This window comes from Sus scrofa, chromosome 7 (assembly GCF_000003025.6).
Source record: "Sus scrofa isolate TJ Tabasco breed Duroc chromosome 7, Sscrofa11.1, whole genome shotgun sequence".
In the NCBI taxonomy this organism is placed as follows: Eukaryota; Metazoa; Chordata; class Mammalia; order Artiodactyla; family Suidae; genus Sus; species Sus scrofa.
The window spans coordinates 77,073,808-77,092,752 of record NC_010449.5 but is presented as its reverse complement, the minus strand read 5'-3'; the positions used below and the strand labels follow the sequence as shown (position 1 = coordinate 77,092,752).

The 18,945-nt window shown below is 41.1% G+C and overlaps 2 gene segments (V, D, J or C); both read left to right on the top strand.

The window, feature by feature from the left end:
* Positions 2,839 to 3,777, top strand: LOC102165144. The segment is given in 2 exon segments: positions 2,839 to 3,023; positions 3,234 to 3,777. Coding segments are annotated over 2 exon segments (435 nt in total).
* On the top strand, positions 17,044 to 18,092 carry LOC102168170. The segment is given in 2 exon segments: positions 17,044 to 17,299; positions 17,513 to 18,092. Coding segments are annotated over 2 exon segments (462 nt in total).

Sequence of the window (18,945 nt, the reverse complement as noted above, 5' to 3'; positions counted from 1 at the left end):
CTAGGGGTTTAATTGGAGCTGCAGCTGCCAGCCTACAGCTCACGGCAACATCGGATTGTTAACCCACTGAGCAAGGGCAGGGATCGAACCCGCAACCTCATGGTTCCTAGTCGGATTCGTTAACCACTGCGCCACGACGGGAACTCCCAATTTGGGTTTCTTTATGAGGTGCTCAAACAAAAAGAAAATGCTTAAAATTTGATAATTTGACATAAAGGACTTCATTAGGTGAAATTTCAGGATATAATCGAAGACTCTTCATTCCTTCATGTCAAGAATACGAAAAGTTTTTATTTTGGAAAACATTTATACTGTTAATTCTTTTTAATGTTTTCACTGATTAAAGAGCAGGTTAGGAGGGGTTTGTCACTAAAATAAGAATTGTAAAGTTTCACCAAGTAATATACATGCACTCATGACAACAACATGGCCAAATGTCTGACGAAAAGTCCCACGGATTCTTGCTTCCTACAACTGCTAATAAGTTAAGGGTAGAGTGACATCGTAAATGAATATGACTTCACTGCCATTACCATGTGGTGTTGCAATACACAACTGGAGAGATTACAGAATTCAGAAGCCTATTTTGTTAGCATTTGTCTGAGCGATATTTGCTGTTGTGAAGCTACCAGTTCCCATGCTCTGGTGGGTAAGTAGGAAGGAAGAGAGGTGATAGCTTTTTGTTTGGCTTTGGCAGGGAAGCCAAGAAACAGCATATTTCACCTTAGAATGGAAATGGGAGGTAAGAGGACAATCAGAGCATGAATGAATATTTGCAATCACAGCATGATTCCTAATGACTTTGTTCCAGATAAGCCCCTCCGATTTTATCACAGATTAGTTTACTAAATTTGGAAATTTTAAGTAATGAATCTCCTTCTCACAGGTTCCTTTAATATTAAGCTCTGCCTTGTCCTTTACCAGACATAGTCACTTATCATTATGTCACAAGGAAAGGAAAAACACTGTTTAGGACAGGCCAAATTTCCCAACCTGTGTGTCATAACAAACTCAGGCTCAATTCAGCCAGAAAATGCATTTCAGAGATGCTGCTATAATGCAGCTGAGAGTCATTGCAGCCCGACTCTCAGGAACTCAGAGCAGGGTCCTTTCAACAAGGGTGAAACGCTACCATCACGCTGTTCTCCAGGATGCTCCCCAGGCTGCTGTGGGCATTCATGGCCTCCTCTGCTTAACTACAAAGAATTGCAAACCAAGGCATTTGTCAGCACTCAGAGGTGAAATGGGACAGAGGAGATATTTCAACAAAATATCAACTTTCCTCTCTGCATCACTCATTAGTGAGTCATTTTGACCTTAAAATCAAAGGACTGGCTGTTTTAGGGACCTGGTCTATTCTTTCTTTTCCAGTTGTCTATTTGCCTCGTTCTTTTACATTAATTCATCCATTAAAACAATGAAATCAGGAGTTCCCGTCATGGCTCAGGGGAAATGAATCTGATTAGTATTTATGAAGATGCAGGTTAGATCTCTGGGTTCGTTCAGTGGGTGAAGGATTCAGGGTTGCCATGAGCTGTGGTGTAGGTAAAAGACAAGGCTTGGATTTGGCGTTGCTGTGGCTGTGGTGTAGGCCAGAGGCTACAGCTCCAATTCAATCACCAGCCTGGGAACCTCCATATGCCAAGGGTGCAGCCCTAAAAAGACAAAAAAAAAAAAAAGAAAGAAAATGGAAGATTGACAGCTAAAACCCACATGATCGTGTATCAGTCTACAAAACTTCAGTTCTGAATTTCTGTGTGTTGACACGTATTGAGAGTTTGCAGCCTATAGGTATCATGTTTTGTAGGAGTGCACTGTGGCACTGTGTCGCACAAAGATCTGGCCTCCTCATCTTGACGTTATTTTCAAAGAGAAAAATAATGAACCACTAACAAGTGATACTGAATACTTTGGACCAAAGGGATAGAAAATTGACATGAGGACAATTCTAAGACACATGATCTAATAAGTGCAATTCTACTTGTAGAGGCAACTGGACCGAATATACTGATCCCCTTCAAAGTGTCAGATTTCATAAGAAAAATATTTTATTCCTGTAATAATTTAATAAAAGCACAAGCAACTGAATAGATTCTGAAAGTCAGAAGGACTGATTTTTAAAAATAAAATAATTTATTGACAAACCTAAGTATAGACCTAGAAAAGAAAAAAAAGAGAGAGATACATTAATTACTTTGAATAAGATTGCCTTTCACCAAGAAAGCTGAACATCTGTAAGTTTTAACAAAGAGTCATTAAATTCTGGATAGAAAAAAGTAAGTACAGGTTAAATGAATAATCAGTAAGTAGATTACAAAGAGAGTTTATAGTCTATATTTAATCTGTTTTCAAAAGCTAGGGAGTTCCCTTTGTGGTACAGAGGAAACGAATCCAACCAGTATCCATGAGGATGCGGGTTAGATCCCTGGCCTCACTCAGTGGGTCGGGGATCTGGCATTGCCTTGAGCTGTGCTATAGGTCACAGACGTGGCTTGGATCTGGCGTTGCTGTGGCTGTGGCATAGGCCGGCAACTGCAGCTCCAATTCAACCCCTAGCCTGGGAACTTCCATATGCCACTGGTGCAACCCTAAAAAGCAGGAAAAAAAAAAATAAAAAGCTAGCAAATTTTTTCTGCTGAGTAATTATCAAGGTATGTCAGCTTGTTTAGTCTTCAGTTTCTCTCAGCTCAAATCACTAATACCAAGTGCTTTTCCCATGCCCCTTTTCAGGACCTGCCTAACATAACGACCTGGGAAAGACAAATAGACCACCTAAAGGTTTGTGGGGAGCCAGACTTTTTTCTCATCTGTGCATATGACACGTGGTCTATGAACATAACAAGCCCTGCTTCCTGTCTGGGGGAGTCACACAGGAACCCAGGGACTATGTATATGAGCTGCCAGACACTCCAAGACACTGAACGCTCAGCCTGAGGCACAACGAAACACACTTGTGCAGGGGAATCCGTGCCACATGCCGCTCTCCAGCCTGCTCTGGCTCTTCCTGGCCTCCGTCTTCTCTGGTAGGGATGGTCCCACACATGGTGGGAAGGTTCAGGGGGAAAGGACTGCACACAGGCCCGGGTGCTTCACGTGGACTTGGGGAGGAAGGGGGATGGCAGGAAAGCAGGCTTATTATGATTTCATCTGGGCTTGTCTTTGGGTCCTAAGGTAGTCTAATTCCTCCATTATTTTATTCGCTACTAATCTCTGTTTTCTGATTTTTCCCAAAGGATCCAGTATGGCCCAGAAAGTTACTCAAGACCAGCCAGTTGTATCTAGGCAAGTTGGAGAGGCAGTCACCTTAAACTGTCGCTATGAAACAAGTTGGAATGAATACACTATTTTTTGGTATAAACAGCCTCCCAGTGGAGAGATGACTTTCCTTATTTATCAGTATTCTGCTAGCCGAAATGCAAAAGATGGCCGCTATTTTATAAACTTCCAGAAAGCACAAAAATCCCTCAGCCTTACCATTTCAGCCTTACAGCTGCAAGATTCCGCAACATACTTCTGTGCTCTCTGGGAACACACAGTGCCTGAAACAATAGGAAAGGCTGAACAAAAACCCCAGAGCTTGATAGGAGAGAGCCCCCCCCTGCTGCAGGACCCAAGCTGAAATGCACACCTGCAAACCCTAGACAAGAAATGGTTGTGCTGTGGCTGCTTCATCTGTGGTCTGGATGAGAAGATTTCATTCTAAATAAAAGTTCCTTCTCTGTCATTTGGAAGCAGGTGTCCTGAGTAACTTTCTACTAATACATTCTCAGTCTTGAATTCTCCACTTTAAATAAATCATTCAGAACAAATGTAAACTTGTCCAAAGTTGAAACCTTGCCCCTTAATAATTTAAAGGGACAGTTTGACTCAAATATGCTCACAATTCAAATTTGGACCTAGTTATCAGAAATTGTCATGAAAATCATTTTCTTAGTTCTTTCCTCTAAGCTTTGTGTCAGTTAGATTACAATCAGAGAAGCAGAACTGCAAGAAATGTACAAGAATTTAGTTATAAGGATTAGAACTCATGCAATGGCTAGAACTGGTAGAGGAATCTAATCAAATATATTATCTTTCTTCTGGTATTGTGCCTGAATTTACTGTAAATCAACTAGAATAGCATTTGTGAGGGAATGCTGGATGTGGACAAAAGTATGACCTACTGGAACCATGAGAACAATTGAAACCCACAAAACATAATAATACTTGTCTGTTTCTCACCTCCTCAGTCTCACAGTAGTGGGTGATCTTCAGGAAAAGTGGATGTCATTTGCCATCATGCTACATGCATACTTGATCCAAGACAAAGAGAAGATGAGGAAGAGATCTGGTAGGAAGTAGAGGAATTGTGGGTTAACAATAAGATGAGTTAGCTGATAGCCAGAAAATGTGTAAATTGCCTCAGTGCCTTCACCAACCAGCGGAACATAAAAAATATGGCTAACTTTCCAAATCTTCACAAATCTCTTTTGTGGTCAACCCTATACCAGAACCAGACAGGTAAGCAAATTCTGGGAAAGATATTTTCAGATTTAAATTGGGACAGTACAAGTAGCAAACTACTATAGTATCCTCCTTGTTAGCAAGGCATCGATCAGTACCTCTTTTCACAACAGTTTTCAAATAAAGACAACAGCAAAACTAAGCTTCCTGCTAATATGATGCAACAATGTGTTATTCCACCACACAAGCTAGCTCTCTCCAGCAAAGAGTATACCAAGTTGATTTAACCATTTTGGGGTGAAGTCCTTTCCTCTTCTAGCTAAGTCACACTCTCCCAGTGAATCCTGTATCTTCACTACTGAGATACAATGAGATATATGATTGACTCATATTAGCATATCTTATGTTAACCACAGCCTGGCAAACAGGAGGGGGGAGTTAAAATTGGTCAATGTGTATATAAATATATTTATATCAATGTGAAAAAGAAATTTTAAGCTATTCTAGTTCTTGTTTCTACAAATGGCCATGTGATTATAGCTGATATTTATAACTACCTCTTTTGTTATCCATTCCACGACCTCTTTGCTCATCGCAAGCACTTCCACTCACTGCTATACTTGACTTTGTGTAAAACAAGCTCCTAATTCAGGAAAAATCTATGTGAAATGCCATGAAGTTGAATAAGGAATTCTGTAAGTACACATACTACTGTGTTTTTGGCAGAAATTTGCAAGGCATTAAAGGCAAATTCAAGGTTGTATTTAATTGGAAATAATTTTGCCAATGCCAATAACATAGATATATTCTATCCTGGGAAACATCATTAAGAATAATACTTGACTTCACATCGGAAGCAATAGGGTCACCAATGGAAAGCGTTTTTACAGTTGTAATAGGAAACAAGTAAAATCTTCAGGCTAGCATCTTATGAATATGAAAGTATATTTTTTTAATTGTTAGAAATCAGTGCTAAGAGGTTGGAAAGTCAAAGCACAGACTGGCAAATTATATTTGCATTGTGTACTTCTGAAAAATATATTCAAATCCAGAATATATAAAAAGGTCATATAAATCAATAAGAAAAAATTAATAAGAACAGCAAAATCTTAGAGATCCAACTCAGATATATGACATCCAATAATAAATACACAAAAACTCTTTTTTTTTTTTTTTTTTTTTTGCTTTTGAGGGCCACGATGTGGCATATGGAAGTTCCCATGCTAGGGGTCAAATCAGAGGTGCAGCTGCTGGCCTACACCACAACCGCAGCAATGCGGGATCCCAAACCCACTAAGCAAGGCCAGGGATAGAACCCACAGCCTCATGGATATTAATGGTTTCATAACCTGCTGAGCCACAATGGGAACTCCCCAAAATTCTTAATATTATTATTTGTTAGATAAATGAAAATAAAAGCCTCATCTGAGTGTTCCATTGATGTCTTTCAGCACCCTGAGTGTATCAGTGTACTAGGAAACTAGGACCCCAAGAGGATAAAGGAAAATAATGACTGTCCCCATGAAAATAAGTGATGAGGTAAATTTCCTAGAAGTTTTCACCATTGACCTGATGTGGAGAAAAGAAAAAGCAGTAACAAGTCACAGACCTAGACGCTGAAGGAAAGGTAGCTTTTATAAATAAATAAATAAATAACTGTTGGTATTTATTGAGCTTTCTATATGTCAGGCACTGTAGTATGCATTTCAGATTCATCATCTAATTTAAATATCACAAGCCCTGTAACATAGGTTTTATTGTTCCTTTTTTTGTTGTTGTCTTTTTGCCTTTTCTAGGGCCACTCCTGTGGCATATGGAGGTTCCCAGGCTAGGGGTTAATCGGAGCTGTAGCTACTGGCCTACACCAGAGCCACAGCAACGCGGGATCCGAGCCACGTCTGCGACCTACACCACAGCTCACGGCAACACCGGATCCTTAACCCACTGAGCAAGGCCAAAGATCGAACCCACAACCTCATGGTTCCTAGTCAGATTCGTTAACAACGGAGCCACAATGGGAACTCCCTGTTCCCATTTTTTTTTTTTTTAATCTTCAGGAAAAGAGATACATTTCCTAGCTCTGAAAAGCATCTCTAAATTTTATTGCCAGTCAAAGGGTAGCATTTTAGGGGTCCCCTTAAGAGCAATGTTTGGACGATGAAGAAACAATTGGCCCCAGAACAGGGTGGCTGGATGTCTCGGTGATGGTGACGTTACTGGCTTAAACTGGAACCTAAAGGAAACTAGAAAAGAAGATGCCAATCCTAGGCACAAATTACTCCAGGATTAGTAGACAAGGAAATCATCTGCTAGCCAGTTAACACAGTTGAATGTTTTAGTTAGTTTCTTACACAATAGTGTGCTGGGAAAAATAAGTAGCTACAGGGAAAGATGAGATATTATTCCTTAAACTCTCCAAGAATGTTTCAACATCAACATCAAGACCTGTGCCCCTGGCCTTTGCACTCTCTACTGTAATGCTATTTCCCCAAATATCTACATGGTGAACCTCTGAATTCCTTTATGTCTTTACTCAAATGTCACCCCATTCTGAATCCTTTATCTAAATCTGTTTTCCCTCCTTGAGAATCAGGCTCTACATTGCCTGCTGTGTGAATGAAAGCTGAGACACTGCCACCTAATGTCCTGCTAAAGTATCTTGGGAGTCTTACACTGACATCCCTCTGGTGATCATGGATTAAAGGCGAAGGCTATTTGTGTTGTTTAGGGTTTCCAATGCTGTGCAGAAACTTCGAAGTTTGAGTAGGTCCCATTTGTTTATTTTTCTTTTTATTGTCAATACTCTGATAGGTGGATCTGAGAAGATGTTGCTGTTGTTTATGTCAGAGAGTGTTTGGCCTATGTTTTCCTCTAGGAGTTTGATAAAAGTCAACCCACAGAATGGGAGAAAAGCTTTGCAAATGAATCGACTGACAAGAGATTAATCTCCAAAATTTATAAACACCTTCTGCAGCTCCATACCAAAAAAACAAACAACCCCATCCAAAAATGGGCAGAAGATCTAAACAGACAGTTCTCCAAAGAAGACATACAGATGGCTGAGAAACACATGAAAAGATGTTCAACGTCACTCAGCATTAGAGAAATGCAAATCAAAACCACGATGAGGTACCACCTTACACCAGCCAGAATGGCCATCATCCAAAAGTCTAGAAACAAGAAGTGCTAGAGAGGGTGTGGAGAAAAAGGAACCCTAGTACACTGTTGGTGGCATTGTAAATTGGTGCAACCACTGTGGAAAGCAGTATGGAGATTCCTCAGAAAACTAAACATAGAACTACCATTTGATCCAGGAATCCCACTCCTGGGCATCTATCCAGAGAAAACCCCGACTCGCAAAGACACATGTACTCCAATGTTCGTTGCAGCACTATTTACAATAGCCAAGACATGGAAACAACCTAAATGTCCATCGACAGAGGAGTGGATCCAGAAGATGTGGTACATATACACTATGGAATATTACTCAGCCATTAAAAGGAACGAAATACCATCATTTTTAGCAACATGGATGGACCTAGAAACTATCATGCTAAGTGAAGTCAGCCATACAATGAGACAGCAACATCAAATGCTTTCACTGACATGTGGAATCTGAAAAAAGGACAGACTGAACTTCTTTGAGGAACAGATGCTGACTCACAGACATTGAAAAACTTATGGTCTCCGGAGGAGACAGTTTGGGGGGGTGGGGGGATGTGCCTGGGCTGTGGGATGGAAATCCTGTGAAATCAGATTGTTATGATCATTATACAACTACAGATGTGATAAATTCATTTGAGTAATAAAAAAAAAATGGGAAAAAAAAAAAACAAAGGCGAAGCCTAGTCGCAATAGGAGGTACCATTGCTGAACCAGTCATTAAACTTCCCAATGCAGGGTCATGAGAGAGAGGATTCAGGAGGACTGGCTTTTTTTTTCATCTTTTGCCTGCCAGATGTGAAACTGATTGACTTCAAATGACAAATATAACACACAGGATGACTTTAGCTGGAGAGTAATAGGCTACCTTGGACAGAAAGCTAATAATCCTTGCACAAGATGGGAGTCTTTTTCTGGTAGGTAAAATTGTGTTTACTGCTCTGTCCTTTCTTTTCTTTCTTTCTTTTTCTCTTTCTTTCTTTCTTTCTTTCTTTCTTTCTTTCTTTCTTTCTTTCTTTCTTTCTTTCTTTCTTCCTTCCTTCCTTTCTTTCTTTCTTTCTTTCTTTCTTTCTTTCTTTCTTTCTTTCTTTCTTTCTTTCTTTCTTTCTTTCTTTCTTTCTTTCTTTCTTTCTTTCTTTTTTTTTTTCAGGGCCATACCTGTGGCAGAGCTATAGCTGCTAGCCTACAGCACAGCCACAGCAATGCCAGATCCAAGCCATGTCTGCAACCTACACCACAAGTCGCAGCAACACTGGATCCTTAACCCACTGAGCTAATCCAGGGATCAAACCCACATTCTCATGGATACTAGTTGGGTTTGTTTCCACTGAGTCACAATGGGAACTCCAAATCTATCCTTTCTGGTAGTGTAGAAATATCCTAAGCAAGGGTCACTAATGGGAAAAAAGTAAACATTCATAGCAAATGCTGCTTGGTATACTCAGTCCATATTTTGATATGCCACTTAATCTCTCAATATAACACCTTAATTAACCGACTTCCCATTAACACGATAGACCTTGAATATTTACGGTAATACATGAAATCTGCTATATAAACTGCTAAATGCACCTCAGAAAAATATTGAGCTTTATTTTGTGGACAGATTCCTCTGGAAATTTAGATTCTGTCTCCCAACACTCCCTTGACACCCCTGCCAAGACTTTATACACTGCTGCTGATGACTGAGAGCCTAAGCTAGGGAAGGTTTTGTGGTAGGTGATTTGCATGTCTTTTCTCACTCATTCCTTACTGGAATCCTTCAAGGTTAGGTCCATCCTCCTTAATAGCTTTTAGGCTTCAGTTTCTTCATATCTACACTGTGGATATTGGTTGCATCTACCAGGTAGGGTTATGAGAAGTGAATGAGATGATGAATGCCAATACTGAGCCCAGCACCCAGCAGAAAGATCCTGGCTACTTAGAGAAAGGAAACTGGACATGAAAGAGACTCAGTACCTTGCCTGAGTAAGTAGCCCTCCCTCCATAGCCTATTTAGAGCTGATGCCTTTCCTCACCTCAGAATAACTCTCCAGCTCAACACAATACTGTATTGTCTTAAAGTGCTTATCACTATTTAAAATTATCTTTTTTTAGGAAAAAAAAAAAACATGCGTTAAGGATCTGGGATTGCCATGAGCTGTGGTATAAGTCATAGACGTGGCTCAGATCCCACATTGCTGTGGCTGTGGTATAGGCCAGTGGCTGTACTCTGATTGGACCCCCTAGTCTGGGAACCTCCATATGCTGTGGGTACAGCCCTAAAAAGACAAAAGACAAAACAAACAAACAAACAAACAAAAAACCTGTGTATTTAATTCCCCCCTCTAGTGCACTGTTGGCCTTTTTTAATCCTCTTCAGTGCTGCATCCTCCATGCCTGAACAATGCTTAGCACACAGGAGGCCCAATAAAGGTATATATAAGTAGAACCTATGGAGTCTTCAGAGAACAGACACCCCCCCCATTGTCCTCTGTCTGCCTCTTATGTGTAGAAAAACTTGAGCTTCCTAGGCTTCCCTGAGTCCCAAAAATAAATGCAATCAGAAAAGTGAGAAAATGTAGAGAGAAAGGAAAACAGTCAAGCAAGATGAAATAATAATAGTTTAGCCATTAAATAAAGTCAAGGATTTTTAGTTCTTCCTCAAGAGCTATAGATAATTTTCTGAGCCAGTTCCCTTGATTTGTTCTGCAGGTGCTGAAACCCCCACCAGGTTAAACATATGTTAACCATATGCTGCCCACAAGCATGTTGACCCCAGACTGCTTGGAACCAGAAGGTTGGTGATGTTGACTCTTGACAACCTCACCACTCACCAATCAAAAGAGTGTCCACAAGTTGATCAGGCACCTGACAACCCTCCCTCCCTCACCCTGTGTTTTATCTTATTTTACTTTAGTCTTTCTAGGGCTGCACCCACAGCATAAGGAATTTCCCAGGCTAGGAGTCAAATCAGAGCTACAGCTGCTGGCCTACACCACAGTCACCGCAATGCAGGATCCAGGCTACATCTGCAACCTACACCATAGCTCATGGCAACACTGGATCCCCGACCCATTGGGTGAGGCCAGGGATTGAACCCACATCCTCGTGGATACTAGTCGGGTTCATTTCTGCTGTGCCACAGTGGAAATTCCCCTACAAGCAACCTCGGATTGTTTATATTTACGGAAGTGTACTTTTAGATTGGTCTTTATTTTGGAATATTCTGGAATATTCATGCATGCAAACATATGCATTTTTTAAATCAATCAGCAAATGTTTGAGTATCCATAATTTACCAGGTATCCAAGTATTTTCCAAGAACCTGCTGAAGAATATACATGTACTTGTTGAGGGCATACCACATATCTTAGACTTTAATCGTGATACCAAACAGACAGTATTCCTTATTTTCATAGATCCTACATTCTGAAGCATCATTGTCCAATAGAACTTTCTGAAATGGTGGAAATATTCTATATTTGCATGTCCAATAGCTACTAGACACATAAGAATACTGACCACTTGAAATGTGGTTAGTATGACCGAAAAACTAAAATTCTATTTGAATTTATTTTAATTAATTTTTTTTTTTTTTGTCTTTTTGCTATTTCTTGGGCCGCTCCCGCAGCATATGGAGGTTCCCAGGCTAGGGGTCTAATCAGAGCCGCAGCCACCGGCCTACGCCAGAGCCACAGCAACGCAGGATCCGAGCCGCATCTGCAACCTACACCACAGCTCACGGCCACGCCGGATCGTTAACCCACTGAGCAAGGGCAGGGACCGAACCCGCAACCTCATGGTTCCTAGTCGGATTCGTCAACCACTGCCACAACAGGAACTCCTATTTAAATTAATTTTAAGTAGACTCATGTAGTTAGAAGCCACCACACAGGACAGTTCAGTTCTTGAAGATGATACAGTACCTACCCTCAAGGTACATGAGGCCAGACCCCACAGTTAGTGGGTCATTCTTAGGCTGATAAGGGCTCTGATAAATGAGAACTTCTGAAATCCTGTGGAGTCACACCAAAGTATTCCATCCAAGAGTTTTGTTTAAGGAAGTCTTAGAGAAACGCATCTGATAGATAAGACTTTCTGTCAAATTACGTTGATTTTTAAAAATCCCTACTATGTGGAAAAGTAACATAGTGAGACAGTAGATATGAGCTCAAAATTGAACAATTTACAACCCGGATAATCTGAATGACAGCAGAGATATAGGTCATTTTGTCTTTCATTTTGAGATCATAGGTCATCTAACAATAAATTATGAGCCTCTTCCATGTTTACTAAAATGTCTGTGACCTAGTACATTCCATTAGTACATGCAGAGACACATACATTACACAAATTGAATAAATTGGAATGACAATGGAAATTTGTATTTCTTTATGATGCCCTAGTTTTAAAAATCCAAGAATCCATTTTAAAAGTCAAATTTTTCCTTCCCCCAAAAAACATTAGCATGAGTAGACTCTTTCTTTCCAAGCCTTGACAAAACACACTGAAAAACTTAAACTCAAAAACAGTGTGTAAGGAATTGGTTACAAAATCAGCAGCAATTTTTGATCCAGCCACGGGGGTGGGGGGGGGGGTGCAGCACCTACAAACATAGACACCTTCCCCGCCCTTTTGAAGATGGGTGAGTGAAAGAGTGGTGAGTCTGATTGGCTGCCTTAAATCGCAGTCACTCCTTTCGCATTTCTTTCCAAAAAGCAGTGTTAGACCACAAGGGTTTCTCTGAGTCTAGAAGAAGTTTATACAAAGGAAATCCACTAGACACGAAGTCAGTTTCAGCAACTCTTTTCTGAAAAAGAAGAGGAAGATGCTACTCATAGTACCTGTGTTGATCTTATGGATGCAACACATAAGATCCCGTGAGTCTGGGGTTTCCCTGATTACTTCCAGACACCTCAACACAGTGGAATATCATTTGCAGGCAACTGTAGGAATGAGATTTTCTGGTTGATGGCAAAGAATTTGGGGAATAAAAAAACTAAAAAGGGTGTTGGGGAGGGAGACAAGGAAAGAAGGGGGACATACACTAGAAAAATGAGAGAGACCATAGTAGCTGAGAGGATAGACATCTAAGCGGACTTTCTCTGATGCCTCCCACTGTTTCTCTCAACAGAAGTGGACGGACAGCAGATAAGCCAAATTCCTAAATTCTCGCTCCTACAAGAAGGAGAGAACTTCACCACATACTGCAATTCCTCAAGCACTTTAAACAGATTTCAGTGGTATAAGCAGAGGCCTGGGGGGAGTCCCGTCTTCTTGATGTTGTTGACTAAGCCAGGAGAAGTGAAGAAGCTGAACAGATTGACTGCTTGGTTTGGAGACACTAGAAAGGACAGCTCCCTGCACATCACGGCCGCCCAGTCTGCAGATGCAGGAACCTACTTCTGCACGGAGGCACAGTGCTCTGGGAGCACCTGCTGCCTGTCCCCAAACCTCGCTGTGGGCCCCAGGTGCAGCTCCTCCTCATCTCTCCTCAGAGCAGGAGCCAGAGGAAGCTGAAGTCACAATGTCTATGAAGAAACTGAACTTTTAAATTAAAAAATCCGCAGGCTCAGGTAGTCTTAGAGGATTTTACCAAAGATTGAAGAAGAACTAACATGAATTCTACAAATTTCTTCTAGAAGATAGAGAAAATAAAATAATTCCTCACTCATTTTATGAAGCTAGTATTACCTTGGTACTAAAATCATAAAAAGATCATAAAAAGAGAGAAAACTCCAGAGAAATATTCCTCGTTAATATGGATGAAAATTTCTTAACAAAATATTAGCAAGTAGAATTCAATCATTACATAAAAATAACAATATACAAAACACAAGTGGATTTTTTCAGGGGTGCAAGACTACCTCAAAGTTTGAAAATCAATTGACAGAATCCACCATATTATCAGACTAAAAAGAATCATGTGATATATTAATCTTTCCAGAAAAAGCATTTGCCAAAATTCAACAGTCACCTATAGTGAAAACTCTGAGAAACAGAGGAATAGTGTGGAATTTTCTCAACAGCTAATAGTATGTTTACTTGTGAAGCACTTCCCACGTTTCCCTAAGATTGGAACAAAATAAAAATATTCAGTCTCATCACTCTCATTCAACATAGTTCTAGACATCCAGCCAGTGCAACAAAGCCAGGTAAGGTAGAAACAACCATATAAACCAGAAAAGAGAAGATAAAACTGCTGCTATTTACAGATGACAAAATTGTCCACTTAGAAAATCCCAAGGAATATATTTTAAAAACCCCTCCAAGAATTATTAAGTGGGTTCAGCAAGGTTGCAGGATAAAAGGTAAATACACACATATACACACACACACAAATGTATTTCTATATGCAAGCAGTGAACATGTGGACACTTAAATTAAAAATATAATACCATTTACAATGGCTCAGAAAAGACCCCAAATCTTTAGGTGTAAATGTAACAAACCAAATATAGAACTTTCATACTGAAAACTACAAAAACACTGACAAAAGAAATCAATGAAGACAAAGGAAGAGACATCCTGTGTTTGCAAAATGGGAGGCTCAGAATAGTAAACATGTCAGTTCTCTCCATGCTGATATATACATTTTAGAAAGTTCCTGCTAAGCTTCATGAAGGATTTTTTTTATAAATCCAGGCAAGAGTATTCTTTTTTTTCTGTCTTTTTTGTTGTTGTTGTTGTTGTTGTTGTTGCTATTTCTTGGGCCGCTCCCGAGGCATATGGAGGTTCCCAGGCTAGGGGTTGAATCGGAGCTGTAGCCACCGGCCTACGCCAGAGCCACAGCAACGCAGGATCCGAGCCGCGTCTGCAACCTATACCACAGCTCATGGCAACGGCAATGCCGGATCGTTAACCCACTGAGCAAGGGCAGGGACCGAACCCGCAACCTCATGGTTCCTAGTCAGATTCGTTAACCACTGCGCCACGACGGGAACTCCCAGGCAAGAGTATTCTAACACTTTCATGAAAAGCAGCAATACTAGCATAGCTAAAATAATCTTGAAAAAAAGAAGAAAGTGAGAGCAATCAATCTATCTGATTTCAAACTACAGTCTTCACGATCATAAGGTATTGGTGTATGGATAGAGCTAAAGATCAATGTAAAAATAACAGAGACCCATTATAGATCCACACAAATATGCCCAGCTTTTCTTTGCTTTTCTTTTCTTTTCTTTTTTTTTTTTTTTTTTTTTTTTTGCAAAATGCCAAAGAAATTGAATGGGAGAAAGATAATCTTTTCAATATATGGTGTTGAAGAAAGTGGACATCTAGGCAAGAAAAATGAACTTTAAGTTTCACGCTTTGTACAAAAATTAATTTAAAATGGATCCCAGGCTTAAATGTAAAATGTTGAACCATAAAACTTTTAGGAAAAAAAGTAGGACAAAGGTTTTGATATATAAGTCTAGGCCAAATGTTCTTAGACTTGAAACCAAGAACACAATCCATAGAAGTTTATGTTTTTATGATAAATTAGACTTCAAAATTGTTATCTTTCGCCCTGCAAAAGACTTTAAGAGGATGAGAAGCCAAGTTACCCACTGTAAAAAAGTATTTGCAAACGACATGTCCCATGAAGACTGATATCTAGAATATGTAAAGAACTCTCAAAACTAAACAGTAAATAAAACAAGCTTTCCTCTTAGACTTTGGGGCTGAATTTAGAGGCTTTGGGGCTGAATTTAGGAAGAATGAAACCTCCTTCCCCCTGAGGAAAACATCAGCCCATTTGAGTGACTCGGCCAAGTACTTCTGTGCTCTGAGTGACACAGTGACCGAGACTGCAGGGGGAGCTGAACACAAATCTCTGAGACTGTGGGACTTCTTGTGACTCGAGAGAGAGCTTTCAAAAGGGTACTTTTTTTCTTTGAAGGCAAATAGGGCGGGATGGGCTGGGCCCTGGGGAATGCTTGTCTCTGGAGTAGGTGCTTCAACATCAATGCTGTGCCACATTCAGATAGACGTTCTATGGGATGGAGGTCTTCTAATGAACTTCTCCAGAGGGCTGCTCCCACCCACTCCCCACCCCTCTCTCACATTCAAGAAAAGACTGCAGAAAGTCTCAGAGTCTGGAAGCCAAAGAGGTGTAGTGAAAAGGGACTTTTACTTTTTAAAAAAAATCGCTTCTAGCACTCACTCTGATAATGAGCAGAGCCTCGGGTACTGCACAATGTGTGGAAAACTGAAGTACTCGGTTAGAGTATTAATGGACAGGATGTAAATTCACAAATAGGTCAACTTGTACAGCATGTGTTCTCAATGAGTGTTGTGTAGATTCTCAACCAAAATTTGAAGCTTACCTTCCAGCACATACATAATGTGTCATTGTGTGATACAGGCTTATTTTAATCAGCTGTCAAAATACCCAGAGTTCCAATTTTGTATTACATAAAAGCAATGAGTAAATTGAATCTGGATCTTAATGGAGGATTGAAAATATAAACATACAAAAACCACCCACTTGTAACTGTTTTGGAAACAGTGCTGCAGTTATTTCCAATATAAGCTTCTTGCATATATAGTCCTCTGATAAATCTGGTTTGCTGGGGAGGGTAGGATGGAAAGACAGAGAGCGTGATACCAGACCCCTAACTTTTGGAGATTAACCCCTAGATGCCAGGGCTGTGTACAAGAAGAGGGACTAAGAGGAACTAGGCCCAGGGCCAGGTGCATTGGGGTTTCTTGACAGTCTAGGTACCGAAGGGGGTGCAGGTCCATCTCTATCGCACCACCACTGCTACTAGTATTAGCACCAGGACTACCAGCAACCAAAGGCAGCACTGTTGCAATACAGATGTGTTGTGGGTGTAAAATGGAGTGAAGAATCTTGAGCGCCTCTGGTCCCTGACCTGATGAAGAACATATGCTCGGGTTGTGAGCTGGAAACATGCTTGTTCAGTCAGATTTAAGGCCACTGTGTTTGGAGAGGATTGTTCTGAGTTGGAATGGATTTCTGTCAAAATTGGAAGTAGGGGAATGTGAGAGGAGGTGTCTAGCCTGATGTGGAGAAGAGCTACACAATCTCGTTTCTCCATGCATCACAGGAGCCTGTCCTAGACTTTTCCCGTGGAATGCTTGAGGACGGACTTCTCGGTGTGGGAGAGTGGCCATTGCAAAACTGCTTTTGTGTAGATGGTGTTATCATCTGATGGAAAACACATACATAGATACATCATCCTCTCCTCACACACACTGGCTTAGACCATACTCTTCTGGAATTTCTCATTTGCTGAAATGTCAGGTTTTTAATTTCATCGGTTCATCTGATGAGATTCTCTGTTCTGAATTTTTTTTTTTTTTTTTTTTTTTTTTTTTTTTGATCACTGTCTTGAAGCCACAAGATGGCAGTGTTTTTACAGGGACTCTGAGGAAACCTCTCAAGTATTTCCCTCTCTCTCTCTCTCTGTTACTCTCTCTCTCTCTCTGTTACTCTCTCTCTCTCTCTCTCTCTCTCTCTCTCTCTGTGTGTGTGTATAAGAGATGAGAGGAGGAGCTCATGGTGTAGCAGGGGTGGTGAAGACAGTCTTTTTTTCCATTGGTAGAACATATTCCTTTCCTGATTTCTAAGGCAGAAGGATCAGAAATGTCTGAGCTTGACTCTTTTTCCCGGGGCTTTAAAAATTGAACCCTCAGTGAACCAAGGGAGGAAGAATGATGAAAGCTTCGAGAGTTTTACTAGTGATCCTGTGGCTTCAGTTACCCTGTGAGTTTGGGGCATTTCTGTGGGAAATTAACAGGCAGTATGTGGACTTACTGTGTTTTCTAGGCCCATGGATGGAAACATGAATGTTCTTTCCCTTGAATAAGGGAGAGTAGATGTGGGAAGGCTGGGAAAAGATAACTTAGATTCTGGAGAGTAAGCATGCACTACCCAACCAAAGTTCTTGGACTGACCATTTGTTGTCTGTTTGCACAGGGACGAGGAGCCAGCAGAAGGGAGTGGAGCAGAGTCCTGCATCTCTGCCTATTCCAGAGGGAGCCAATGCCTCTCTCAACTGTACCTATAGTGACAGTGCTTCTCGGTACTTCACATGGTACAGGCACTATCCTGGGAAAGGCCCTGAGTTGCTACTGTACATGGCCTCTTATGAGCCCAAAGAGGATGGAAGATTTACCATGCAGGTCAATAAAACCAGCAAGCATGTCTCTCTGCTCATCAGAGACTCCCAGCCCAGCGACTCAGCCACCTACCTGTGTGCAGTGAGCACACAGTGCACCCACCACAGCTGCAGCCTGTACCAAAACCTGCTAAGGCCCCAGCGATGCCTGATAGAGAGCTTAGGCTGTAGAGCAGAGCAGCTCTGTTGGCTCTCTGGATGCACATGAGAATTAAGAGTAACCCTATGGAAGGTTTGGCTGATTAGGGAAGCACTTTCATACTTCTGAAAACAAGTGGCCCTGAAAGGTTATTAAGGACACAATACTGGTCTGAATGACTCTTTGAAATACTTTCCAGGAGTTCCCATCGTGGCTCAGTTGTTAACGAATCCGACTAGGAATCATTAGATTGTGGGTATGATCCCTGGCCTTGCTCAGTGGGTTAAGGATCGGTTTGCCATGAACTGTGGTGTAGGTCACAGATGCGGCTCAGATCCCCCATTGCAGTGGCTGTGGTGGAGGCCAGCGGCTACAGCTCCTATTCAACCCCTAGCCTGGGAACCTCCAGATGGCACAGGAGGAGCCCTAGAAGAGGCAAAAAAAAAAAAAAAAAAAAAAAAAAAAAGAGAGAGAGAGAGAGCGAGAGAGAAAAGGAAATCTTATCCATTCTTCTCTTTGTTTTCTAGGCTTCTGCCCCAGCTGGATTCCATGCGGTTACTTTTATGACACTTTCTCATGTGACAAAAATATTTTAACAATGTGATAACTGAGACAGTCCCTCACCGTTCCTAGTCCACCTTGCTCTTTCCCCATGGACTTAGAGACTCAAGGTGTCTGATATTCATTGCTTGGGAAAGTGATGGACAAACAGAAACTCAAAAGAAAGGAGTCAGAAGCAACTAGTTTGGAAACGTTTGAAGTCATGCCTTATTGTAGTTACAGATCCCCCACCCCATCTCCAGCCTCAATTGTAACCCACTGGTCGATTCGATTAAGCTACATCTGAGGGGTGGATGGAAAGACCAGAGTCAGAGGGTGAGAACTGGTTGGAACAAAAAGCCTGGATTGTTGCAGGGATTCCAGATCTGAGAAGGTCTATGTTACCATCTCTGGGTAAAGGCTGAGGAGAACTCAAAGTTCTTGGCTTGAATGTTGTAGAAAGTATGTGGATTCCTGGGTGCTTGAGTGTGGCTGGAGTCAGTAGGGAGCATTAGCTACAGCCATCCAATGTCCAATACCTGCAGCAGGGCC